At 39.7% G+C, this 23,503-nt stretch overlaps 14 protein-coding genes and 3 pseudogenes across 14 annotated transcripts; 7 read left to right on the forward strand and 10 right to left on the reverse strand.

Moving 5' to 3' along the window:
• Positions 1-237: 237 nt before the first annotated feature.
• LOC149887512 (histone H3) lies at positions 238-648 on the forward strand. Its single transcript, XM_090087599.1, has one exon. It carries the CDS (start codon positions 238-240, stop codon positions 646-648), a length of 411 nt encoding a protein of 136 aa, XP_089943725.1.
• Positions 649-859: 211 nt separating this feature from the next.
• On the reverse strand, positions 860-1,435 carry LOC149887513 (histone H1.0-A-like). The gene has a single exon (XM_090087600.1). The coding sequence runs from the start codon at positions 1,433-1,435 to the stop codon at positions 860-862; it is 576 nt and encodes a 191-aa protein (XP_089943726.1).
• A 3,309-nt stretch (positions 1,436-4,744) lies between these two features.
• Positions 4,745-5,134, reverse strand: LOC149887514 (histone H2A, orphon). The gene has a single exon (XM_090086642.1). The coding sequence runs from the start codon at positions 5,132-5,134 to the stop codon at positions 4,745-4,747; it is 390 nt and encodes a 129-aa protein (XP_089942768.1).
• A 294-nt stretch (positions 5,135-5,428) lies between these two features.
• On the forward strand, positions 5,429-5,833 carry LOC149887515 (late histone H2B.L4 pseudogene; annotated as a pseudogene).
• A 733-nt stretch (positions 5,834-6,566) lies between these two features.
• On the reverse strand, positions 6,567-6,878 carry LOC149887516 (histone H4). The gene has a single exon (XM_090088301.1). The coding sequence runs from the start codon at positions 6,876-6,878 to the stop codon at positions 6,567-6,569; it is 312 nt and encodes a 103-aa protein (XP_089944427.1).
• Positions 6,879-7,417: 539 nt separating this feature from the next.
• LOC149887517 (histone H3) lies at positions 7,418-7,828 on the forward strand. Its single transcript, XM_090087631.1, has one exon. The coding sequence runs from the start codon at positions 7,418-7,420 to the stop codon at positions 7,826-7,828; it is 411 nt and encodes a 136-aa protein (XP_089943757.1).
• Positions 7,829-8,039: 211 nt separating this feature from the next.
• Positions 8,040-8,615, reverse strand: LOC149887518 (histone H1.0-A-like). The gene has a single exon (XM_090087632.1). It carries the CDS (start codon positions 8,613-8,615, stop codon positions 8,040-8,042), a length of 576 nt encoding a protein of 191 aa, XP_089943758.1.
• A 3,275-nt stretch (positions 8,616-11,890) lies between these two features.
• LOC149887519 (histone H2A, orphon) lies at positions 11,891-12,280 on the reverse strand. The gene has a single exon (XM_090086641.1). The coding sequence runs from the start codon at positions 12,278-12,280 to the stop codon at positions 11,891-11,893; it is 390 nt and encodes a 129-aa protein (XP_089942767.1).
• A 294-nt stretch (positions 12,281-12,574) lies between these two features.
• Positions 12,575-12,979, forward strand: LOC149887520 (late histone H2B.L4 pseudogene; annotated as a pseudogene).
• A 733-nt stretch (positions 12,980-13,712) lies between these two features.
• Positions 13,713-14,024, reverse strand: LOC149887521 (histone H4). Its single transcript, XM_090088300.1, has one exon. It carries the CDS (start codon positions 14,022-14,024, stop codon positions 13,713-13,715), a length of 312 nt encoding a protein of 103 aa, XP_089944426.1.
• Positions 14,025-14,563: 539 nt separating this feature from the next.
• On the forward strand, positions 14,564-14,974 carry LOC149887522 (histone H3). Its single transcript, XM_090087672.1, has one exon. The coding sequence runs from the start codon at positions 14,564-14,566 to the stop codon at positions 14,972-14,974; it is 411 nt and encodes a 136-aa protein (XP_089943798.1).
• Positions 14,975-15,185: 211 nt separating this feature from the next.
• Positions 15,186-15,761, reverse strand: LOC149887523 (histone H1.0-A-like). Its single transcript, XM_090087674.1, has one exon. It carries the CDS (start codon positions 15,759-15,761, stop codon positions 15,186-15,188), a length of 576 nt encoding a protein of 191 aa, XP_089943800.1.
• A 3,533-nt stretch (positions 15,762-19,294) lies between these two features.
• On the reverse strand, positions 19,295-19,684 carry LOC149887524 (histone H2A, orphon). Its single transcript, XM_090086626.1, has one exon. The coding sequence runs from the start codon at positions 19,682-19,684 to the stop codon at positions 19,295-19,297; it is 390 nt and encodes a 129-aa protein (XP_089942752.1).
• Positions 19,685-19,978: 294 nt separating this feature from the next.
• LOC149887525 (late histone H2B.L4 pseudogene) lies at positions 19,979-20,383 on the forward strand (annotated as a pseudogene).
• Positions 20,384-21,116: 733 nt separating this feature from the next.
• Positions 21,117-21,428, reverse strand: LOC149887526 (histone H4). Its single transcript, XM_090088333.1, has one exon. It carries the CDS (start codon positions 21,426-21,428, stop codon positions 21,117-21,119), a length of 312 nt encoding a protein of 103 aa, XP_089944459.1.
• A 539-nt stretch (positions 21,429-21,967) lies between these two features.
• Positions 21,968-22,378, forward strand: LOC149887527 (histone H3). Its single transcript, XM_090087668.1, has one exon. It carries the CDS (start codon positions 21,968-21,970, stop codon positions 22,376-22,378), a length of 411 nt encoding a protein of 136 aa, XP_089943794.1.
• Positions 22,379-22,589: 211 nt separating this feature from the next.
• LOC149887528 (histone H1.0-A-like) lies at positions 22,590-23,203 on the reverse strand. Its single transcript, XM_090087669.1, has one exon. It carries the CDS (start codon positions 23,163-23,165, stop codon positions 22,590-22,592), a length of 576 nt encoding a protein of 191 aa, XP_089943795.1. The 5' UTR covers positions 23,166-23,203.
• Positions 23,204-23,503: the final 300 nt, after the last annotated feature.

Consider the following 23,503-nt stretch of genomic DNA (forward strand, 5'->3'; position numbering starts at 1 on the left):
GCAGAAATTGTAGAGGCGAGACAAACGCGCTCTCTTTTCCCGTAGCCAAAAAACACGCCTACGTGGCCTTAATGCCTTATTTTGCATTTGTACTTGAACCAATCAAAGAGCACTTTCTTAGCACCAATCAGAATGCAGCTTTAAGTCGCGGCAAAGTCTAAAAATGTCAACAAAACGCGTTAAATTGAAAAACTTCAAAAGTTCAACTTAAACTGATAAGTGTAAGCGTAACTTACAATGGCCCGCACAAAACAAACAGCTAGAAAATCTACCGGCGGTAAAGCACCGAGAAAGCAGCTGGCAACAAAAGCAGCAAGAAAGAGTGCCCCGGCTACCGGCGGAGTAAAGAAACCCCACAGATACCGACCCGGTACCGTAGCTTTGAGAGAGATCCGAAGATACCAAAAATCGACAGAGCTCCTAATCAGAAAACTACCCTTCCAGCGATTGGTTCGCGAAATAGCTCAAGATTTCAAGACTGACTTGCGTTTCCAAAGCACCGCCGTCATGGCCTTACAAGAAGCTTCAGAAGCCTACTTAGTGGGTCTCTTCGAAGATACCAACTTGTGCGCCATCCATGCAAAGCGTGTCACTATTATGCCAAAAGACATTCAGTTGGCGAGAAGAATCAGAGGAGAGCGAGCTTAAAAAATGGTGCTTCTAAACAAAACGGCTATTTTCATAGCCACAAATCTGTTAAAAACGTTGTCGGCTTAGTGCCTTAAAACAAAACAAAACAAAAAAAAAAAACAACAAACAAACAAACACAAAGTAAACAAGTTCTACGCCTGGAACTTTGTTTTTAGAAAGATGTGTGGCTATGAAAATAGCCGTTTGACAAAAAGCGGGGTAGGTTAGGTTATTTCTTTTCCACTTTTGCGATGGTTTTCTTGGCTGCAGCTTTCTTCTTAGGTGTCGCTTTCACTTTCTTTACTGCGGGCTTTTTAGCAACCGGTTTCTGGGCGCTCTTTTTTGCGGGAGTCACTTTTTTCTTAGGAGTAGCTTTTTTCACTTTCTCTTTTTGTGCGACTTTTTTCACTGACGCAGCTTTCTTTTTTGGCGTGCTCTTCTTTTCAGCAGGCTTCTTTACTTCTTTGGCTTCTTTTTTGTGCTTCTTGGCGACTGCAGCAGGCTTCTTTAACGGTTTGGGCTTAGCTGCAATTCTAAAAGAACCCGACGCGCCAGTTCCTTTCACTTGTACGAGCTCGCCAGCAACCACCATGCGCTTTAAATTAATCTTGACTTGCGAATCGACGTTTTCACCCACCTTGTTGTTGGCCTTGACGTGCTTGGCGATAGCTTGTCTTGACGACCCTTTGCGTTCTTTAAGCGAATTAATAGCATCGACAATCATCGCCTTGTAGGGAGCATGATCAGCAGGCTTTTTAGGCGCAGACTTCTTTGTGGCCTTTTTCGGAGATGCAGCTTCAGTCATTTTTTTTTTGTCGTGTTTCAGAGAAACGTTGCGTTCGTTTTTATAAAACTTCTAGATGTTTAGATGTTTTTATTTTTCAAGCGGAGTTTTATGCGGACTGTCGAGGAGACTTTTTTTTTTTTTTTTTTGCTCCACCGTCAGACTGCAAAGTGTGTTTTCGTGTTGACAGGCAAACCTCCACAGCTCGCGTCTCTCGCTCTCTTAAAGCTTCATTAGTTTTGAAATCTTCTAAAGAATAGTGACGCTTTGTAAATTGCGGCGTTTCGGTGCCACAGCATGTTAGAAGCGAAAGGTATCGCATCAAAACATCGAAAAAATAGTCTTTAAAAGCAATCGAGTGCGCGCATGGCCAAATAACATCAGCGCTACTTACTCTGGACAAAGCAGCTTAATTTCATCAAGAAACTGAACCATATGGCTTCCCAAAAAAGCTTATGCCAATCTCTTCTAAGCATTTGGTACCATACAAACTCAATAGAGGCGAAGGGCACAAACACGCGCGATTGCTGGAATATTTAATGCGTTAGCAACGCGTACTAACGACGATTTTTAGTTCAGACCAATTCTTTTTCTAAACACAGAGACACAACAAAGAACATTCCATGAAAAAGGAACACTATGTTGTGCTTATTCGTGTTCGTTAACAAAAACGATCGAAGGCTAAAACTGCGATAACGCAGTCAACATATATAAAGTCGCGGACACTAGAAAAAAAGGAAAAACTTAGCAACCTGAAAGTTCTGGACATCGTAAAAAAAAAAAATAAATAAAAAATAAAATTCATTATGGAAGGTAACGGTAAAAAAACGTTTGAGGAGATAAGAGAATGAGTGACGAATGCACAATACGGGGTCCATTCGGTTCTTCGTCTTCATAGTCATCGTTCGAGCGAAGCTTGGTGTTTTCTTTACAATTGTGCAGTCTTGGGAAGGCATGCAACTTTTGTTCAAGTTCATAAAGGCAAAACTGAATTAGAATATGGCGATTTTAAAAGATGCTCTACATTTCCGTTTGCTTTTCAAAGTGCAAATTTCGCTTTTGATTTCATGCGCTCATAACTGGCATTTCAAAAATGACACTTTAACACTCGTGAAAAGTGAATTTGGCGGCTTTTGCATGATGCAAAGTTATTAAAATCGCGCGAGGCATCAGTTATAAGGTGTTCACAACCGAAGTTATTGCAGATCAATTCCATCTCTCGTTTTTTCATTTTCAGAAAAGTTCATTTTTCTCCGCTTTATAACATCATAACCATTAGGCTTAGCTGCTTTAGCCTTAGCGAGGTCCTTGACATTAGAAAAGCACCAGTTGGAATTTTATTTTTGCTAAAAATAAAGGCTAACAAATGCAACAGAAATATCTATCTTGCAAGGAACTCGTTCATAATTGAAAAACAAATACAAAGTAAGCTACTTAGTTAGTTAGTTAGTTAGTTAGTTAGTTAGTTAGTTAGTTAGTTAGTTAGTTAGTTAGTTAGTTAGTTAGTTAGTTAGTTAGTTAGTTAGTTAGTTAGTTAGTTAGTTAGTTAGTTAGTTAGTCAGTTAGTTAGTTAGTCAGTTAGTTAGTTAGTTAGTTAGTTAGTCTCTCAGTGAGTTAGTTGGTTAGTTAGTTAGTTAGTTAGTTATTTAGTTAGTTAGTTAGTTAGTTAGTTAGTTAGTTAGTTAGTTAGTTAGTTAGTTAGTTAGTTAGTTAGTTAGTTAGTTAGTTAGTTAGTTAGTTAGTTAGTTAGTTAGTTAGTTAGTTGGTTAGTTAGTTAGTTAGTTAGTCAATCAGTTAGTTAGTTAGTTAGTTAGTCAGTCAGTTAGTTAGTTAGTCAGTCAGTCAGTTAGTTGGTTAGTCAGTCAGTTAGTTAGTCATTCAGTTAGTTAGTTTGTATCTTAGTTAGTTTGTTAGGTACTAAGTTAGGCAGATACGTGAAAAATGACGATAGATGACGATAAATGAGGACAATAATTAAAATGTAGCTACTTTGTAAAATCTTATTACTTTAACTAAAGTTTTAGTACTTTGTTAAAATAGCATGAGAACTAACGCTACCCCACAAGCTTTTTAAAGTTCTTTTTTAAGGTTTCAGCAACCCATCCGACGTTGCGAGAAACACCTGATAGTTACTGTGAAAAAAGGTATTGGCCAACTTCTCGACTGTCGCGTTTTATTCTTTCCGGGGTTTTAGGGACGGGTCATTTAGAAAACAAAATGTAAAAGAACTAGAGCGTCGTAACTTTGTTATATGTTGAGTTTTGTGCCCGTCGCAAGTTTGACGTGTTTTAATTGAAGGAATGTTTAGTTCTAGCTTTACGTTTTTTTCCTTTAATGTAAAATAAAGGGTTGTCTGCGCATGCTGTGATTTTTGTTTCGACTTTGTCAAGTGTTATGACTTTGATCATTTGCTTTATTTCGAAGTGTCTCAAGAGTGTGTCAGCTTGGAGTATGTATGAGTTTTCGACAGCGGACGTCTTTGTCTTTACCCCTCTTGTTTGTTAGACATGACGTGCAATGACCCGTTCACTTCTTTTCGTTGACGTTTTTTTTCGCATTTCAAAAAACTACTGACCAAGAGAACGTGCGCAGAAGAAAAATGACAAGGTAAAACCAACAACAAAAAACCATGCAATTAAGGATTACACACAGACAAACACGCAAGTGTAAAAAACGGAAATTTTTTTTTTTTTTTTTTTTTTTCGTGCTGCCGCTTTTTTGTTTGTTTTTTTTTGTTTTGTTTTGTTTTTGTTGCTGCTGCTGATGCTAATGCCGTCACTGCTGCTTAACCTCGCTCTTTGTTTTTTTCTCCGCTAAATATACTTTTTTGCTGAAATCCTAAGGGAGCTAAATTCTTACGGAGGCGCTTAAATCTTCTTTGTTATTTTCCTACAGCCTATAGATGGTCGCCAATCTGGGCACGTGCGTGTTCACTTTTTATTCAAGTTACGTTGGATCCTTTCAAAACTTGGAATCTTGAACATGCACGTGACCTGTGAGGTAACCGAACTGTTTTTTCTCCCTCAGGTTATAACTTAAAACGTTTCAAAGATGGCGTGTAAACCCCACCATGTATTTTTTTGTAACGGGATGCGTGTGCTCTTTTTATCCCCTAACAGCTTTAAAAAGAGATTTTGAACCCCCCTCCCCTCCCTTCCTTACACACACACACACACACACACACACACACACACACACACACACACACACACACACACACACACTTCTTTATATTCTCCTTAGTGTGTTTAAGCTCATGCCGTCATGTTTTTAACAGATGTGTGGCTATGAAAATAGCCTTTATTTTTTATCTTGTGTTCAGAGTACCGTTTATTTGGCTGCTGGTTTTGGAACCTTTTCGTTCTTCTTGGGAAGCAAAACGGCTTGTATGTTTGGCAGCACACCGCCACTGGCTATAGTAACACCTGACAACAACTTGTTCAACTCTTCGTCATTGCGAACAGCTAACTGTAAGTGTCGAGGAATGATTCTAGCTTTCTTATTGTCACGAGCAGCGTTACCGGCCAACTCCAAAATTTCGGCGGAGAGATACTCCAAAACAGCAGCTAAATAGACAGGTGCGCCTGAACCGATGCGATTGGCGTAGTGTCCTTTGCGCAAAAATCGGTGAACACGACCGACTGGAAACTGAAGTCCGGCTCTGAACGATCGAGTCTTTGCCTTGGCTTTAGCTTTTCCTCCTTTTCCACGTCCTGACATTTTAATTTCTTACACTGAGAAACAACGAGAGACAACCTAGAGATATTTGTGCGCGCTTTGAAATCAACTTACAAAATTCCTTTTTCTTATCAAAAACATTTGGTCTCGAACTGCACTTTTTTTAACGAATAGAAAAACTCCGTCAAACAATGCGCAAATTAGTTAATCTTTGAAGAACCAATGAGCTTGCGAGAAACAGAAATGTTCTCGAATTGGAGACCACAACTGCGCTTTATATAGGAAGTGATTCGGTTGCTTGTAATTTCAAATTTCAATTCTCTAAAACTCGTCGACATGTCTGACGCTCCAAAGGCCGGAGGAAAACAAGCGCCCAAGGTGGCCAAAAAGGGGGAAAAACGCGCTGGTAAGAAAGGCGGCAAGATCGCTGGTACTGGAGACAAAAAGCGCAAGAGAAAGAGGCGAGAATCCTACGCCATTTACATTTACAACGTCTTGAAGCAAGTTCACCCTGATGTTGGTGTTTCTTCCAAAGCGATGAGCATCATGAATTCTTTCGTCAACGACATTTTTGAAAGAATCGCTTCAGAAGCTTCACGACTAGCCCTCCAAAACAAGAAATCAACCATCTCTTCGCGTGAAATTCAAACAGCTGTGCGCCTCTTACTTCCCGGTGAGTTGGCCAAACACGCAGTGAGCGAAGGCACCAAGGCTGTTACTAAGTACACCAGCAGTAAATAGATGGAGCGCTATCTAAACGGCTATTTTCATAGCCACACATCTTGTAAAAGCATTGTACGCATTAGAACGCCTTAAATTGTAGTAGAGAGAAAGTACTTAAAATGCAATAGCTAGGCAGCCATTGTTTGCTCGTTTTAAATTGCGACACCGCGTCTAAAGAGCGAGCGCTTTTCTAGACTTGCTTTTTTTGATGTTTAAACGTATAGCTTTTGCATCCACTTTGGATACAAAAAGTTATTACAGTAGGTAAACGCGTGAGAAAATCTTTCAACAACTACTTGAGCGCCACCTTTTTGCTTTTGATCAAAACCTTAGCCCTTATGACCCACCCATCGTTATTATTTGCTGCTACTACCACACTTTTGCTCCTTTTTTCTTTTTTCTTTTTTTTTTCAAATGTATTGCGCGCATCTTTAGGAAATCAGACTTAAAGCAGCGCTTTAGATAAAAATCACCTTTCTAGCCCGATGATGGTGAGCAAAACACTTTATGTGTCAAGCGTCTACTCTAAACACTCAGTTAAACTATGCCTCGCTAAAAAACATTACTTAGAAATCAATTCAATTGCTTTTCATTTCGATTGAAACAAACTGAAACTGGTAAACTAAACCGTTTTTACACACCCCCTCTGCTTATCGCGGTGCAGCGTTCAAGTTCTAGATTGCCTATTAACGTTTAAAACAGATGTGTGGCTATAAAAATAGCCGTTTTTGATTGCTGAGGTGTTCCCCTTTTAACCACCAAAGCCGTACAATGTGCGACCTTGTCTTTTTAATGCGTAGACAACGTCCATAGCGGTGACTGTCTTTCTCTTGGCATGCTCTGTGTATGTTACAGCGTCGCGAATAACGTTTTCCAAAAAGACTTTTAGAACGCCTCGAGTCTCCTCGTAGATAAGTCCAGAGATACGCTTAACACCACCGCGACGAGCTAGACGACGTATGGCGGGCTTTGTGATTCCTTGGATGTTATCACGTAAAATCTTGCGATGACGCTTTGCGCCTCCTTTTCCAAGTCCTTTTCCTCCTTTACCGCGACCAGACATGATTAAAATTGTTTGAAGTTCAATTACTGTCTTTTTGCGTTTCTTTTTGTTTTTATTATGCGCTGGAAGCGCGACTTTTACCCTACATAGATGGAAACATCTTCGTCAAACAACCAATCGCAACGGTCCTTCGTCAAAAAGCCATCTGAACCAAAAAAACAAAAAAAAAAAAAACCAAAACAAACTGCCTTGTTTTTAACGCGCGTTTTCGCATTTAACGCTTTTATCCGTTCGCAAACAGAGCAGAAAAGTTTCTTTTCGGAATTCCACTACGTCGACCTGTCTTTGAAGTGTTTAAAAAAGCAGAAATTGTAGAGGCGAGACAAACGCGCTCTCTTTTCCCGTAGCCAAAAAACACGCCTACGTGGCCTTAATGCCTTATTTTGCATTTGTACTTGAACCAATCAAAGAGCACTTTCTTAGCACCAATCAGAATGCAGCTTTAAGTCGCGGCAAAGTCTAAAAATGTCAACAAAACGCGTTAAATTGAAAAACTTCAAAAGTTCAACTTAAACTGATAAGTGTAAGCGTAACTTACAATGGCCCGCACAAAACAAACAGCTAGAAAATCTACCGGCGGTAAAGCACCGAGAAAGCAGCTGGCAACAAAAGCAGCAAGAAAGAGTGCCCCGGCTACCGGCGGAGTAAAGAAACCCCACAGATACCGACCCGGTACCGTAGCTTTGAGAGAGATCCGAAGATACCAAAAATCGACAGAGCTCCTAATCAGAAAACTACCCTTCCAGCGATTGGTTCGCGAAATAGCTCAAGATTTCAAGACTGACTTGCGTTTCCAAAGCACCGCCGTCATGGCCTTACAAGAAGCTTCAGAAGCCTACTTAGTGGGTCTCTTCGAAGATACCAACTTGTGCGCCATCCATGCAAAGCGTGTCACTATTATGCCAAAAGACATTCAGTTGGCGAGAAGAATCAGAGGAGAGCGAGCTTAAAAAATGGTGCTTCTAAACAAAACGGCTATTTTCATAGCCACAAATCTGTTAAAAACGTTGTCGGCTTAGTGCCTTAAAACAAAACAAAACAAAAAAAAAAAACAACAAACAAACAAACACAAAGTAAACAAGTTCTACGCCTGGAACTTTGTTTTTAGAAAGATGTGTGGCTATGAAAATAGCCGTTTGACAAAAAGCGGGGTAGGTTAGGTTATTTCTTTTCCACTTTTGCGATGGTTTTCTTGGCTGCAGCTTTCTTCTTAGGTGTCGCTTTCACTTTCTTTACTGCGGGCTTTTTAGCAACCGGTTTCTGGGCGCTCTTTTTTGCGGGAGTCACTTTTTTCTTAGGAGTAGCTTTTTTCACTTTCTCTTTTTGTGCGACTTTTTTCACTGACGCAGCTTTCTTTTTTGGCGTGCTCTTCTTTTCAGCAGGCTTCTTTACTTCTTTGGCTTCTTTTTTGTGCTTCTTGGCGACTGCAGCAGGCTTCTTTAACGGTTTGGGCTTAGCTGCAATTCTAAAAGAACCCGACGCGCCAGTTCCTTTCACTTGTACGAGCTCGCCAGCAACCACCATGCGCTTTAAATTAATCTTGACTTGCGAATCGACGTTTTCACCCACCTTGTTGTTGGCCTTGACGTGCTTGGCGATAGCTTGTCTTGACGACCCTTTGCGTTCTTTAAGCGAATTAATAGCATCGACAATCATCGCCTTGTAGGGAGCATGATCAGCAGGCTTTTTAGGCGCAGACTTCTTTGTGGCCTTTTTCGGAGATGCAGCTTCAGTCATTTTTTTTTTGTCGTGTTTCAGAGAAACGTTGCGTTCGTTTTTATAAAACTTCTAGATGTTTAGATGTTTTTATTTTTCAAGCGGAGTTTTATGCGGACTGTCGAGGAGACTTTTTTTTTTTTTTTTTTGCTCCACCGTCAGACTGCAAAGTGTGTTTTCGTGTTGACAGGCAAACCTCCACAGCTCGCGTCTCTCGCTCTCTTAAAGCTTCATTAGTTTTGAAATCTTCTAAAGAATAGTGACGCTTTGTAAATTGCGGCGTTTCGGTGCCACAGCATGTTAGAAGCGAAAGGTATCGCATCAAAACATCGAAAAAATAGTCTTTAAAAGCAATCGAGTGCGCGCATGGCCAAATAACATCAGCGCTACTTACTCTGGACAAAGCAGCTTAATTTCATCAAGAAACTGAACCATATGGCTTCCCAAAAAAGCTTATGCCAATCTCTTCTAAGCATTTGGTACCATACAAACTCAATAGAGGCGAAGGGCACAAACACGCGCGATTGCTGGAATATTTAATGCGTTAGCAACGCGTACTAACGACGATTTTTAGTTCAGACCAATTCTTTTTCTAAACACAGAGACACAACAAAGAACATTCCATGAAAAAGGAACACTATGTTGTGCTTATTCGTGTTCGTTAACAAAAACGATCGAAGGCTAAAACTGCGATAACGCAGTCAACATATATAAAGTCGCGGACACTAGAAAAAAAGGAAAAACTTAGCAACCTGAAAGTTCTGGACATCGTAAAAAAAAAAAATAAATAAAAAATAAAATTCATTATGGAAGGTAACGGTAAAAAAACGTTTGAGGAGATAAGAGAATGAGTGACGAATGCACAATACGGGGTCCATTCGGTTCTTCGTCTTCATAGTCATCGTTCGAGCGAAGCTTGGTGTTTTCTTTACAATTGTGCAGTCTTGGGAAGGCATGCAACTTTTGTTCAAGTTCATAAAGGCAAAACTGAATTAGAATATGGCGATTTTAAAAGATGCTCTACATTTCCGTTTGCTTTTCAAAGTGCAAATTTCGCTTTTGATTTCATGCGCTCATAACTGGCATTTCAAAAATGACACTTTAACACTCGTGAAAAGTGAATTTGGCGGCTTTTGCATGATGCAAAGTTATTAAAATCGCGCGAGGCATCAGTTATAAGGTGTTCACAACCGAAGTTATTGCAGATCAATTCCATCTCTCGTTTTTTCATTTTCAGAAAAGTTCATTTTTCTCCGCTTTATAACATCATAACCATTAGGCTTAGCTGCTTTAGCCTTAGCGAGGTCCTTGACATTAGAAAAGCACCAGTTGGAATTTTATTTTTGCTAAAAATAAAGGCTAACAAATGCAACAGAAATATCTATCTTGCAAGGAACTCGTTCATAATTGAAAAACAAATACAAAGTAAGCTACTTAGTTAGTTAGTTAGTTAGTTAGTTAGTTAGTTAGTTAGTTAGTTAGTTAGTTAGTTAGTTAGTTAGTTAGTTAGTTAGTTAGTTAGTTAGTTAGTTAGTTAGTTAGTTAGTTAGTTAGTTTGTTAGTTAGTTAGTCAGTTAGTTAGTTAGTCAGTTAGTTAGTTAGTTAGTTAGTTAGTCTCTCAGTGAGTTAGTTGGTTAGTTAGTTAGTTAGTTAGTTATTTAGTTAGTTAGTTAGTTAGTTATTTAGTTAGTTAGTTAGTTAGTTAGTTAGTTAGTTAGTTAGTTAGTTGGTTAGTTAGTTAGTTAGTTAGTCAATCAGTTAGTTAGTTAGTTAGTTAGTCAGTCAGTTAGTTAGTTAGTCAGTCAGTCAGTTAGTTGGTTAGTCAGTCAGTTAGTTAGTCATTCAGTTAGTTAGTTTGTATCTTAGTTAGTTTGTTAGGTACTAAGTTAGGCAGATACGTGAAAAATGACGATAGATGACGATAAATGAGGACAATAATTAAAATGTAGCTACTTTGTAAAATCTTATTACTTTAACTAAAGTTTTAGTACTTTGTTAAAATAGCATGAGAACTAACGCTACCCCACAAGCTTTTTAAAGTTCTTTTTTAAGGTTTCAGCAACCCATCCGACGTTGCGAGAAACACCTGATAGTTACTGTGAAAAAAGGTATTGGCCAACTTCTCGACTGTCGCGTTTTATTCTTTCCGGGGTTTTAGGGACGGGTCATTTAGAAAACAAAATGTAAAAGAACTAGAGCGTCGTAACTTTGTTATATGTTGAGTTTTGTGCCCGTCGCAAGTTTGACGTGTTTTAATTGAAGGAATGTTTAGTTCTAGCTTTACGTTTTTTTCCTTTAATGTAAAATAAAGGGTTGTCTGCGCATGCTGTGATTTTTGTTTCGACTTTGTCAAGTGTTATGACTTTGATCATTTGCTTTATTTCGAAGTGTCTCAAGAGTGTGTCAGCTTGGAGTATGTATGAGTTTTCGACAGCGGACGTCTTTGTCTTTACCCCTCTTGTTTGTTAGACATGACGTGCAATGACCCGTTCACTTCTTTTCGTTGACGTTTTTTTTCGCATTTCAAAAAACTACTGACCAAGAGAACGTGCGCAGAAGAAAAATGACAAGGTAAAACCAACAACAAAAAACCATGCAATTAAGGATTACACACAGACAAACACGCAAGTGTAAAAAACGGAAATTTTTTTTTTTTTTTTTTTTTTTCGTGCTGCCGCTTTTTTGTTTGTTTTTTTTTGTTTTGTTTTGTTTTTGTTGCTGCTGCTGATGCTAATGCCGTCACTGCTGCTTAACCTCGCTCTTTGTTTTTTTCTCCGCTAAATATACTTTTTTGCTGAAATCCTAAGGGAGCTAAATTCTTACGGAGGCGCTTAAATCTTCTTTGTTATTTTCCTACAGCCTATAGATGGTCGCCAATCTGGGCACGTGCGTGTTCACTTTTTATTCAAGTTACGTTGGATCCTTTCAAAACTTGGAATCTTGAACATGCACGTGACCTGTGAGGTAACCGAACTGTTTTTTCTCCCTCAGGTTATAACTTAAAACGTTTCAAAGATGGCGTGTAAACCCCACCATGTATTTTTTTGTAACGGGATGCGTGTGCTCTTTTTATCCCCTAACAGCTTTAAAAAGAGATTTTGAACCCCCCTCCCCTCCCTTCCTTACACACACACACACACACACACACACACACACACACACACACACACACACACACACACACACACACTTCTTTATATTCTCCTTAGTGTGTTTAAGCTCATGCCGTCATGTTTTTAACAGATGTGTGGCTATGAAAATAGCCTTTATTTTTTATCTTGTGTTCAGAGTACCGTTTATTTGGCTGCTGGTTTTGGAACCTTTTCGTTCTTCTTGGGAAGCAAAACGGCTTGTATGTTTGGCAGCACACCGCCACTGGCTATAGTAACACCTGACAACAACTTGTTCAACTCTTCGTCATTGCGAACAGCTAACTGTAAGTGTCGAGGAATGATTCTAGCTTTCTTATTGTCACGAGCAGCGTTACCGGCCAACTCCAAAATTTCGGCGGAGAGATACTCCAAAACAGCAGCTAAATAGACAGGTGCGCCTGAACCGATGCGATTGGCGTAGTGTCCTTTGCGCAAAAATCGGTGAACACGACCGACTGGAAACTGAAGTCCGGCTCTGAACGATCGAGTCTTTGCCTTGGCTTTAGCTTTTCCTCCTTTTCCACGTCCTGACATTTTAATTTCTTACACTGAGAAACAACGAGAGACAACCTAGAGATATTTGTGCGCGCTTTGAAATCAACTTACAAAATTCCTTTTTCTTATCAAAAACATTTGGTCTCGAACTGCACTTTTTTTAACGAATAGAAAAACTCCGTCAAACAATGCGCAAATTAGTTAATCTTTGAAGAACCAATGAGCTTGCGAGAAACAGAAATGTTCTCGAATTGGAGACCACAACTGCGCTTTATATAGGAAGTGATTCGGTTGCTTGTAATTTCAAATTTCAATTCTCTAAAACTCGTCGACATGTCTGACGCTCCAAAGGCCGGAGGAAAACAAGCGCCCAAGGTGGCCAAAAAGGGGGAAAAACGCGCTGGTAAGAAAGGCGGCAAGATCGCTGGTACTGGAGACAAAAAGCGCAAGAGAAAGAGGCGAGAATCCTACGCCATTTACATTTACAACGTCTTGAAGCAAGTTCACCCTGATGTTGGTGTTTCTTCCAAAGCGATGAGCATCATGAATTCTTTCGTCAACGACATTTTTGAAAGAATCGCTTCAGAAGCTTCACGACTAGCCCTCCAAAACAAGAAATCAACCATCTCTTCGCGTGAAATTCAAACAGCTGTGCGCCTCTTACTTCCCGGTGAGTTGGCCAAACACGCAGTGAGCGAAGGCACCAAGGCTGTTACTAAGTACACCAGCAGTAAATAGATGGAGCGCTATCTAAACGGCTATTTTCATAGCCACACATCTTGTAAAAGCATTGTACGCATTAGAACGCCTTAAATTGTAGTAGAGAGAAAGTACTTAAAATGCAATAGCTAGGCAGCCATTGTTTGCTCGTTTTAAATTGCGACACCGCGTCTAAAGAGCGAGCGCTTTTCTAGACTTGCTTTTTTTGATGTTTAAACGTATAGCTTTTGCATCCACTTTGGATACAAAAAGTTATTACAGTAGGTAAACGCGTGAGAAAATCTTTCAACAACTACTTGAGCGCCACCTTTTTGCTTTTGATCAAAACCTTAGCCCTTATGACCCACCCATCGTTATTATTTGCTGCTACTACCACACTTTTGCTCCTTTTTTCTTTTTTCTTTTTTTTTTCAAATGTATTGCGCGCATCTTTAGGAAATCAGACTTAAAGCAGCGCTTTAGATAAAAATCACCTTTCTAGCCCGATGATGGTGAGCAAAACACTTTATGTGTCAAGCGTCTACTCTAAACACTCAGTTAAACTATGCCTCGCTAAAAAACATTACTTAGAAATCAATTCAATTGCTTTTCATTTCGATTGAAACAAACTGAAACTGGTAAACTAAACCGTTTTTACACACCCCCTCTGCTTATCGCGGTGCAGCGTTCAAGTTCTAGATTGCCTATTAACGTTTAAAACAGATGTGTGGCTATAAAAATAGCCGTTTTTGATTGCTGAGGTGTTCCCCTTTTAACCACCAAAGCCGTACAATGTGCGACCTTGTCTTTTTAATGCGTAGACAACGTCCATAGCGGTGACTGTCTTTCTCTTGGCATGCTCTGTGTATGTTACAGCGTCGCGAATAACGTTTTCCAAAAAGACTTTTAGAACGCCTCGAGTCTCCTCGTAGATAAGTCCAGAGATACGCTTAACACCACCGCGACGAGCTAGACGACGTATGGCGGGCTTTGTGATTCCTTGGATGTTATCACGTAAAATCTTGCGATGACGCTTTGCGCCTCCTTTTCCAAGTCCTTTTCCTCCTTTACCGCGACCAGACATGATTAAAATTGTTTGAAGTTCAATTACTGTCTTTTTGCGTTTCTTTTTGTTTTTATTATGCGCTGGAAGCGCGACTTTTACCCTACATAGATGGAAACATCTTCGTCAAACAACCAATCGCAACGGTCCTTCGTCAAAAAGCCATCTGAACCAAAAAAACAAAAAAAAAAAAAACCAAAACAAACTGCCTTGTTTTTAACGCGCGTTTTCGCATTTAACGCTTTTATCCGTTCGCAAACAGAGCAGAAAAGTTTCTTTTCGGAATTCCACTACGTCGACCTGTCTTTGAAGTGTTTAAAAAAGCAGAAATTGTAGAGGCGAGACAAACGCGCTCTCTTTTCCCGTAGCCAAAAAACACGCCTACGTGGCCTTAATGCCTTATTTTGCATTTGTACTTGAACCAATCAAAGAGCACTTTCTTAGCACCAATCAGAATGCAGCTTTAAGTCGCGGCAAAGTCTAAAAATGTCAACAAAACGCGTTAAATTGAAAAACTTCAAAAGTTCAACTTAAACTGATAAGTGTAAGCGTAACTTACAATGGCCCGCACAAAACAAACAGCTAGAAAATCTACCGGCGGTAAAGCACCGAGAAAGCAGCTGGCAACAAAAGCAGCAAGAAAGAGTGCCCCGGCTACCGGCGGAGTAAAGAAACCCCACAGATACCGACCCGGTACCGTAGCTTTGAGAGAGATCCGAAGATACCAAAAATCGACAGAGCTCCTAATCAGAAAACTACCCTTCCAGCGATTGGTTCGCGAAATAGCTCAAGATTTCAAGACTGACTTGCGTTTCCAAAGCACCGCCGTCATGGCCTTACAAGAAGCTTCAGAAGCCTACTTAGTGGGTCTCTTCGAAGATACCAACTTGTGCGCCATCCATGCAAAGCGTGTCACTATTATGCCAAAAGACATTCAGTTGGCGAGAAGAATCAGAGGAGAGCGAGCTTAAAAAATGGTGCTTCTAAACAAAACGGCTATTTTCATAGCCACAAATCTGTTAAAAACGTTGTCGGCTTAGTGCCTTAAAACAAAACAAAACAAAAAAAAAAAACAACAAACAAACAAACACAAAGTAAACAAGTTCTACGCCTGGAACTTTGTTTTTAGAAAGATGTGTGGCTATGAAAATAGCCGTTTGACAAAAAGCGGGGTAGGTTAGGTTATTTCTTTTCCACTTTTGCGATGGTTTTCTTGGCTGCAGCTTTCTTCTTAGGTGTCGCTTTCACTTTCTTTACTGCGGGCTTTTTAGCAACCGGTTTCTGGGCGCTCTTTTTTGCGGGAGTCACTTTTTTCTTAGGAGTAGCTTTTTTCACTTTCTCTTTTTGTGCGACTTTTTTCACTGACGCAGCTTTCTTTTTTGGCGTGCTCTTCTTTTCAGCAGGCTTCTTTACTTCTTTGGCTTCTTTTTTGTGCTTCTTGGCGACTGCAGCAGGCTTCTTTAACGGTTTGGGCTTAGCTGCAATTCTAAAAGAACCCGACGCGCCAGTTCCTTTCACTTGTACGAGCTCGCCAGCAACCACCATGCGCTTTAAATTAATCTTGACTTGCGAATCGACGTTTTCACCCACCTTGTTGTTGGCCTTGACGTGCTTGGCGATAGCTTGTCTTGACGACCCTTTGCGTTCTTTAAGCGAATTAATAGCATCGACAATCATCGCCTTGTAGGGAGCATGATCAGCAGGCTTTTTAGGCGCAGACTTCTTTGTGGCCTTTTTCGGAGATGCAGCTTCAGTCATTTTTTTTTTGTCGTGTTTCAGAGAAACGTTGCGTTCGTTTTTATAAAACTTCTAGATGTTTAGATGTTTTTATTTTTCAAGCGGAGTTTTATGCGGACTGTCGAGGAGACTTTTTTTTTTTTTTTTTTGCTCCACCGTCAGACTGCAAAGTGTGTTTTCGTGTTGACAGGCAAACCTCCACAGCTCGCGTCTCTCGCTCTCTTAAAGCTTCATTAGTTTTGAAATCTTCTAAAGAATAGTGACGCTTTGTAAATTGCGGCGTTTCGGTGCCACAGCATGTTAGAAGCGAAAGGTATCGCATCAAAACATCGAAAAAATAGTCTTTAAAAGCAATCGAGTGCGCGCATGGCCAAATAACATCAGCGCTACTTACTCTGGACAAAGCAGCTTAATTTCATCAAGAAACTGAACCATATGGCTTCCCAAAAAAGCTTATGCCAATCTCTTCTAAGCATTTGGTACCATACAAACTCAATAGAGGCGAAGGGCACAAACACGCGCGATTGCTGGAATATTTAATGCGTTAGCAACGCGTACTAACGACGATTTTTAGTTCAGACCAATTCTTTTTCTAAACACAGAGACACAACAAAGAACATTCCATGAAAAAGGAACACTATGTTGTGCTTATTCGTGTTCGTTAACAAAAACGATCGAAGGCTAAAACTGCGATAACGCAGTCAACATATATAAAGTCGCGGACACTAGAAAAAAAGGAAAAACTTAGCAACCTGAAAGTTCTGGACATCGTAAAAAAAAAAAATAAATAAAAAATAAAATTCATTATGGAAGGTAACGGTAAAAAAACGTTTGAGGAGATAAGAGAATGAGTGACGAATGCACAATACGGGGTCCATTCGGTTCTTCGTCTTCATAGTCATCGTTCGAGCGAAGCTTGGTGTTTTCTTTACAATTGTGCAGTCTTGGGAAGGCATGCAACTTTTGTTCAAGTTCATAAAGGCAAAACTGAATTAGAATATGGCGATTTTAAAAGATGCTCTACATTTCCGTTTGCTTTTCAAAGTGCAAATTTCGCTTTTGATTTCATGCGCTCATAACTGGCATTTCAAAAATGACACTTTAACACTCGTGAAAAGTGAATTTGGCGGCTTTTGCATGATGCAAAGTTATTAAAATCGCGCGAGGCATCAGTTATAAGGTGTTCACAACCGAAGTTATTGCAGATCAATTCCATCTCTCGTTTTTTCATTTTCAGAAAAGTTCATTTTTCTCCGCTTTATAACATCATAACCATTAGGCTTAGCTGCTTTAGCCTTAGCGAGGTCCTTGACATTAGAAAAGCACCAGTTGGAATTTTATTTTTGCTAAAAATAAAGGCTAACAAATGCAACAGAAATATCTATCTTGCAAGGAACTCGTTCATAATTGAAAAACAAATACAAAGTAAGCTACTTAGTTAGTTAGTTAGTTAGTTAGTTAGTTAGTTAGTTAGTTAGTTAGTTAGTTAGTTAGTTAGTTAGTTAGTTAGTTAGTTAGTTAGTTAGTTAGTTAGTTAGTTAGTTAGTTAGTTAGTTAGTTAGTTAGTCAGTTAGTTAGTTAGTCAGTTAGTTAGTTAGTTAGTTAGTTAGTCTCTCAGTGAGTTAGTTGGTTAGTTAGTTAGTTAGTTAGTTATTTAGTTAGTTAGTTAGTTAGTTAGTTAGTTAGTTAGTTAGTTAGTTAGTTAGTTAGTTAGTTAGTTAGTTAGTTAGTTAGTTAGTTAGTTAGTTAGTTAGTTAGTTAGTTAGTTAGTTAGTTAGTTAGTTGGTTAGTTAGTTAGTTAGTTAGTTAGTCAGTTAGTTAGTTAGTTAGTTAGTTAGTCTCTCAGTGAGTTAGTTGGTTAGTTAGTTAGTTAGTTAGTTATTTAGTTAGTTAGTTAGTTAGTTAGTTAGTTAGTTAGTTAGTTAGTTAGTTAGTTAGTTAGTTAGTTAGTTAGTTAGTTAGTTAGTTAGTTAGTTAGTTAGTTAGTTAGTTAGTTAGTTAGTTGGTTAGTTAGTTAGTTAGTTAGTCAATCAGTTAGTTAGTTAGTTAGTTAGTCAGTCAGTTAGTTAGTTAGTCAGTCAGTCAGTTAGTTGGTTAGTCAGTCAGTTAGTTAGTCATTCAGTTAGTTAGTTTGTATCTTAGTTAGTTTGTTAGGTACTAAGTTAGGCAGATACGTGAAAAATGACGATAGATGACGATAAATGAGGACAATAATTAAAATGTAGCTACTTTGTAAAATCTTATTACTTTAACTAAAGTTTTAGTACTTTGTTAAAATAGCATGAGAACTAACGCTACCCCACAAGCTTTTTAAAGTTCTTTTTTAAGGTTTCAGCAACCCATCCGACGTTGCGAGAAACACCTGATAGTTACTGTGAAAAAAGGTATTGGCCAACTTCTCGACTGTCGCGTTTTATTCTTTCCGGGGTTTTAGGGACGGGTCATTTAGAAAACAAAATGTAAAAGAACTAGAGCGTCGTAACTTTGTTATATGTTGAGTTTTGTGCCCGTCGCAAGTTTGACGTGTTTTAATTGAAGGAATGTTTAGTTCTAGCTTTACGTTTTTTTCCTTTAATGTAAAATAAAGGGTTGTCTGCGCATGCTGTGATTTTTGTTTCGACTTTGTCAAGTGTTATGACTTTGATCATTTGCTTTATTTCGAAGTGTCTCAAGAGTGTGTCAGCTTGGAGTATGTATGAGTTTTCGACAGCGGACGTCTTTGTCTTTACCCCTCTTGTTTGTTAGACATGACGTGCAATGACCCGTTCACTTCTTTTCGTTGACGTTTTTTTTCGCATTTCAAAAAACTACTGACCAAGAGAACGTGCGCAGAAGAAAAATGACAAGGTAAAACCAACAACAAAAAACCATGCAATTAAGGATTACACACAGACAAACACGCAAGTGTAAAAAACGGAAATTTTTTTTTTTTTTTTTTTTTTTCGTGCTGCCGCTTTTTTGTTTGTTTTTTTTTGTTTTGTTTTGTTTTTGTTGCTGCTGCTGATGCTAATGCCGTCACTGCTGCTTAACCTCGCTCTTTGTTTTTTTCTCCGCTAAATATACTTTTTTGCTGAAATCCTAAGGGAGCTAAATTCTTACGGAGGCGCTTAAATCTTCTTTGTTATTTTCCTACAGCCTATAGATGGTCGCCAATCTGGGCACGTGCGTGTTCACTTTTTATTCAAGTTACGTTGGATCCTTTCAAAACTTGGAATCTTGAACATGCACGTGACCTGTGAGGTAACCGAACTGTTTTTTCTCCCTCAGGTTATAACTTAAAACGTTTCAAAGATGGCGTGTAAACCCCACCATGTATTTTTTTGTAACGGGATGCGTGTGCTCTTTTTATCCCCTAACAGCTTTAAAAAGAGATTTTGAACCCCCCTCCCCTCCCTTCCTTACACACACACACACACACACACACACACACACACACACACACACACACTTCTTTATATTCTCCTTAGTGTGTTTAAGCTCATGCCGTCATGTTTTTAACAGATGTGTGGCTATGAAAATAGCCTTTATTTTTTATCTTGTGTTCAGAGTACCGTTTATTTGGCTGCTGGTTTTGGAACCTTTTCGTTCTTCTTGGGAAGCAAAACGGCTTGTATGTTTGGCAGCACACCGCCACTGGCTATAGTAACACCTGACAACAACTTGTTCAACTCTTCGTCATTGCGAACAGCTAACTGTAAGTGTCGAGGAATGATTCTAGCTTTCTTATTGTCACGAGCAGCGTTACCGGCCAACTCCAAAATTTCGGCGGAGAGATACTCCAAAACAGCAGCTAAATAGACAGGTGCGCCTGAACCGATGCGATTGGCGTAGTGTCCTTTGCGCAAAAATCGGTGAACACGACCGACTGGAAACTGAAGTCCGGCTCTGAACGATCGAGTCTTTGCCTTGGCTTTAGCTTTTCCTCCTTTTCCACGTCCTGACATTTTAATTTCTTACACTGAGAAACAACGAGAGACAACCTAGAGATATTTGTGCGCGCTTTGAAATCAACTTACAAAATTCCTTTTTCTTATCAAAAACATTTGGTCTCGAACTGCACTTTTTTTAACGAATAGAAAAACTCCGTCAAACAATGCGCAAATTAGTTAATCTTTGAAGAACCAATGAGCTTGCGAGAAACAGAAATGTTCTCGAATTGGAGACCACAACTGCGCTTTATATAGGAAGTGATTCGGTTGCTTGTAATTTCAAATTTCAATTCTCTAAAACTCGTCGACATGTCTGACGCTCCAAAGGCCGGAGGAAAACAAGCGCCCAAGGTGGCCAAAAAGGGGGAAAAACGCGCTGGTAAGAAAGGCGGCAAGATCGCTGGTACTGGAGACAAAAAGCGCAAGAGAAAGAGGCGAGAATCCTACGCCATTTACATTTACAACGTCTTGAAGCAAGTTCACCCTGATGTTGGTGTTTCTTCCAAAGCGATGAGCATCATGAATTCTTTCGTCAACGACATTTTTGAAAGAATCGCTTCAGAAGCTTCACGACTAGCCCTCCAAAACAAGAAATCAACCATCTCTTCGCGTGAAATTCAAACAGCTGTGCGCCTCTTACTTCCCGGTGAGTTGGCCAAACACGCAGTGAGCGAAGGCACCAAGGCTGTTACTAAGTACACCAGCAGTAAATAGATGGAGCGCTATCTAAACGGCTATTTTCATAGCCACACATCTTGTAAAAGCATTGTACGCATTAGAACGCCTTAAATTGTAGTAGAGAGAAAGTACTTAAAATGCAATAGCTAGGCAGCCATTGTTTGCTCGTTTTAAATTGCGACACCGCGTCTAAAGAGCGAGCGCTTTTCTAGACTTGCTTTTTTTGATGTTTAAACGTATAGCTTTTGCATCCACTTTGGATACAAAAAGTTATTACAGTAGGTAAACGCGTGAGAAAATCTTTCAACAACTACTTGAGCGCCACCTTTTTGCTTTTGATCAAAACCTTAGCCCTTATGACCCACCCATCGTTATTATTTGCTGCTACTACCACACTTTTGCTCCTTTTTTCTTTTTTCTTTTTTTTTTCAAATGTATTGCGCGCATCTTTAGGAAATCAGACTTAAAGCAGCGCTTTAGATAAAAATCACCTTTCTAGCCCGATGATGGTGAGCAAAACACTTTATGTGTCAAGCGTCTACTCTAAACACTCAGTTAAACTATGCCTCGCTAAAAAACATTACTTAGAAATCAATTCAATTGCTTTTCATTTCGATTGAAACAAACTGAAACTGGTAAACTAAACCGTTTTTACACACCCCCTCTGCTTATCGCGGTGCAGCGTTCAAGTTCTAGATTGCCTATTAACGTTTAAAACAGATGTGTGGCTATAAAAATAGCCGTTTTTGATTGCTGAGGTGTTCCCCTTTTAACCACCAAAGCCGTACAATGTGCGACCTTGTCTTTTTAATGCGTAGACAACGTCCATAGCGGTGACTGTCTTTCTCTTGGCATGCTCTGTGTATGTTACAGCGTCGCGAATAACGTTTTCCAAAAAGACTTTTAGAACGCCTCGAGTCTCCTCGTAGATAAGTCCAGAGATACGCTTAACACCACCGCGACGAGCTAGACGACGTATGGCGGGCTTTGTGATTCCTTGGATGTTATCACGTAAAATCTTGCGATGACGCTTTGCGCCTCCTTTTCCAAGTCCTTTTCCTCCTTTACCGCGACCAGACATGATTAAAATTGTTTGAAGTTCAATTACTGTCTTTTTGCGTTTCTTTTTGTTTTTATTATGCGCTGGAAGCGCGACTTTTACCCTACATAGATGGAAACATCTTCGTCAAACAACCAATCGCAACGGTCCTTCGTCAAAAAGCCATCTGAACCAAAAAAACAAAAAAAAAAAAAACCAAAACAAACTGCCTTGTTTTTAACGCGCGTTTTCGCATTTAACGCTTTTATCCGTTCGCAAACAGAGCAGAAAAGTTTCTTTTCGGAATTCCACTACGTCGACCTGTCTTTGAAGTGTTTAAAAAAGCAGAAATTGTAGAGGCGAGACAAACGCGCTCTCTTTTCCCGTAGCCAAAAAACACGCCTACGTGGCCTTAATGCCTTATTTTGCATTTGTACTTGAACCAATCAAAGAGCACTTTCTTAGCACCAATCAGAATGCAGCTTTAAGTCGCGGCAAAGTCTAAAAATGTCAACAAAACGCGTTAAATTGAAAAACTTCAAAAGTTCAACTTAAACTGATAAGTGTAAGCGTAACTTACAATGGCCCGCACAAAACAAACAGCTAGAAAATCTACCGGCGGTAAAGCACCGAGAAAGCAGCTGGCAACAAAAGCAGCAAGAAAGAGTGCCCCGGCTACCGGCGGAGTAAAGAAACCCCACAGATACCGACCCGGTACCGTAGCTTTGAGAGAGATCCGAAGATACCAAAAATCGACAGAGCTCCTAATCAGAAAACTACCCTTCCAGCGATTGGTTCGCGAAATAGCTCAAGATTTCAAGACTGACTTGCGTTTCCAAAGCACCGCCGTCATGGCCTTACAAGAAGCTTCAGAAGCCTACTTAGTGGGTCTCTTCGAAGATACCAACTTGTGCGCCATCCATGCAAAGCGTGTCACTATTATGCCAAAAGACATTCAGTTGGCGAGAAGAATCAGAGGAGAGCGAGCTTAAAAAATGGTGCTTCTAAACAAAACGGCTATTTTCATAGCCACAAATCTGTTAAAAACGTTGTCGGCTTAGTGCCTTAAAACAAAACAAAACAAAAAAAAAAAACAACAAACAAACAAACACAAAGTAAACAAGTTCTACGCCTGGAACTTTGTTTTTAGAAAGATGTGTGGCTATGAAAATAGCCGTTTGACAAAAAGCGGGGTAGGTTAGGTTATTTCTTTTCCACTTTTGCGATGGTTTTCTTGGCTGCAGCTTTCTTCTTAGGTGTCGCTTTCACTTTCTTTACTGCGGGCTTTTTAGCAACCGGTTTCTGGGCGCTCTTTTTTGCGGGAGTCACTTTTTTCTTAGGAGTAGCTTTTTTCACTTTCTCTTTTTGTGCGACTTTTTTCACTGACGCAGCTTTCTTTTTTGGCGTGCTCTTCTTTTCAGCAGGCTTCTTTACTTCTTTGGCTTCTTTTTTGTGCTTCTTGGCGACTGCAGCAGGCTTCTTTAACGGTTTGGGCTTAGCTGCAATTCTAAAAGAACCCGACGCGCCAGTTCCTTTCACTTGTACGAGCTCGCCAGCAACCACCATGCGCTTTAAATTAATCTTGACTTGCGAATCGACGTTTTCACCCACCTTGTTGTTGGCCTTGACGTGCTTGGCGATAGCTTGTCTTGACGACCCTTTGCGTTCTTTAAGCGAATTAATAGCATCGACAATCATCGCCTTGTAGGGAGCATGATCAGCAGGCTTTTTAGGCGCAGACTTCTTTGTGGCCTTTTTCGGAGATGCAGCTTCAGTCATTTTTTTTTTGTCGTGTTTCAGAGAAACGTTGCGTTCGTTTTTATAAAACTTCTAGATGTTTAGATGTTTTTATTTTTCAAGCGGAGTTTTATGCGGACTGTCGAGGAGACTTTTTTTTTTTTTTTTTTGCTCCACCGTCAGACTGCAAAGTGTGTTTTCGTGTTGACAGGCAAACCTCCACAGCTCGCGTCTCTCGCTCTCTTAAAGCTTCATTAGTTTTGAAATCTTCTAAAGAATAGTGACGCTTTGTAAATTGCGGCGTTTCGGTGCCACAGCATGTTAGAAGCGAAAGGTATCGCATCAAAACATCGAAAAAATAGTCTTTAAAAGCAATCGAG

The sequence above is a fragment of the Hydra viridissima genome, unplaced genomic scaffold (genome assembly GCF_058129835.1).
Source record: "Hydra viridissima isolate aposymbiotic clone 2 unplaced genomic scaffold, HvirCarnegie_v1 scaffold_5, whole genome shotgun sequence".
In the NCBI taxonomy this organism is placed as follows: Eukaryota; Metazoa; Cnidaria; class Hydrozoa; order Anthoathecata; family Hydridae; genus Hydra; species Hydra viridissima.

Coding starts and splice junctions, on each gene's coding strand:
- LOC149887512 (XM_090087599.1), top strand. CDS start 238: ATGGCCCGCACAAAACAAACAGCTAGAAAATCTACCGGCGGTAAAGCA.
- LOC149887513 (XM_090087600.1), bottom strand. CDS start 1,435: ATGACTGAAGCTGCATCTCCGAAAAAGGCCACAAAGAAGTCTGCGCCT.
- LOC149887514 (XM_090086642.1), bottom strand. CDS start 5,134: ATGTCAGGACGTGGAAAAGGAGGAAAAGCTAAAGCCAAGGCAAAGACT.
- LOC149887516 (XM_090088301.1), bottom strand. CDS start 6,878: ATGTCTGGTCGCGGTAAAGGAGGAAAAGGACTTGGAAAAGGAGGCGCA.
- LOC149887517 (XM_090087631.1), top strand. CDS start 7,418: ATGGCCCGCACAAAACAAACAGCTAGAAAATCTACCGGCGGTAAAGCA.
- LOC149887518 (XM_090087632.1), bottom strand. CDS start 8,615: ATGACTGAAGCTGCATCTCCGAAAAAGGCCACAAAGAAGTCTGCGCCT.
- LOC149887519 (XM_090086641.1), bottom strand. CDS start 12,280: ATGTCAGGACGTGGAAAAGGAGGAAAAGCTAAAGCCAAGGCAAAGACT.
- LOC149887521 (XM_090088300.1), bottom strand. CDS start 14,024: ATGTCTGGTCGCGGTAAAGGAGGAAAAGGACTTGGAAAAGGAGGCGCA.
- LOC149887522 (XM_090087672.1), top strand. CDS start 14,564: ATGGCCCGCACAAAACAAACAGCTAGAAAATCTACCGGCGGTAAAGCA.
- LOC149887523 (XM_090087674.1), bottom strand. CDS start 15,761: ATGACTGAAGCTGCATCTCCGAAAAAGGCCACAAAGAAGTCTGCGCCT.
- LOC149887524 (XM_090086626.1), bottom strand. CDS start 19,684: ATGTCAGGACGTGGAAAAGGAGGAAAAGCTAAAGCCAAGGCAAAGACT.
- LOC149887526 (XM_090088333.1), bottom strand. CDS start 21,428: ATGTCTGGTCGCGGTAAAGGAGGAAAAGGACTTGGAAAAGGAGGCGCA.
- LOC149887527 (XM_090087668.1), top strand. CDS start 21,968: ATGGCCCGCACAAAACAAACAGCTAGAAAATCTACCGGCGGTAAAGCA.
- LOC149887528 (XM_090087669.1), bottom strand. CDS start 23,165: ATGACTGAAGCTGCATCTCCGAAAAAGGCCACAAAGAAGTCTGCGCCT.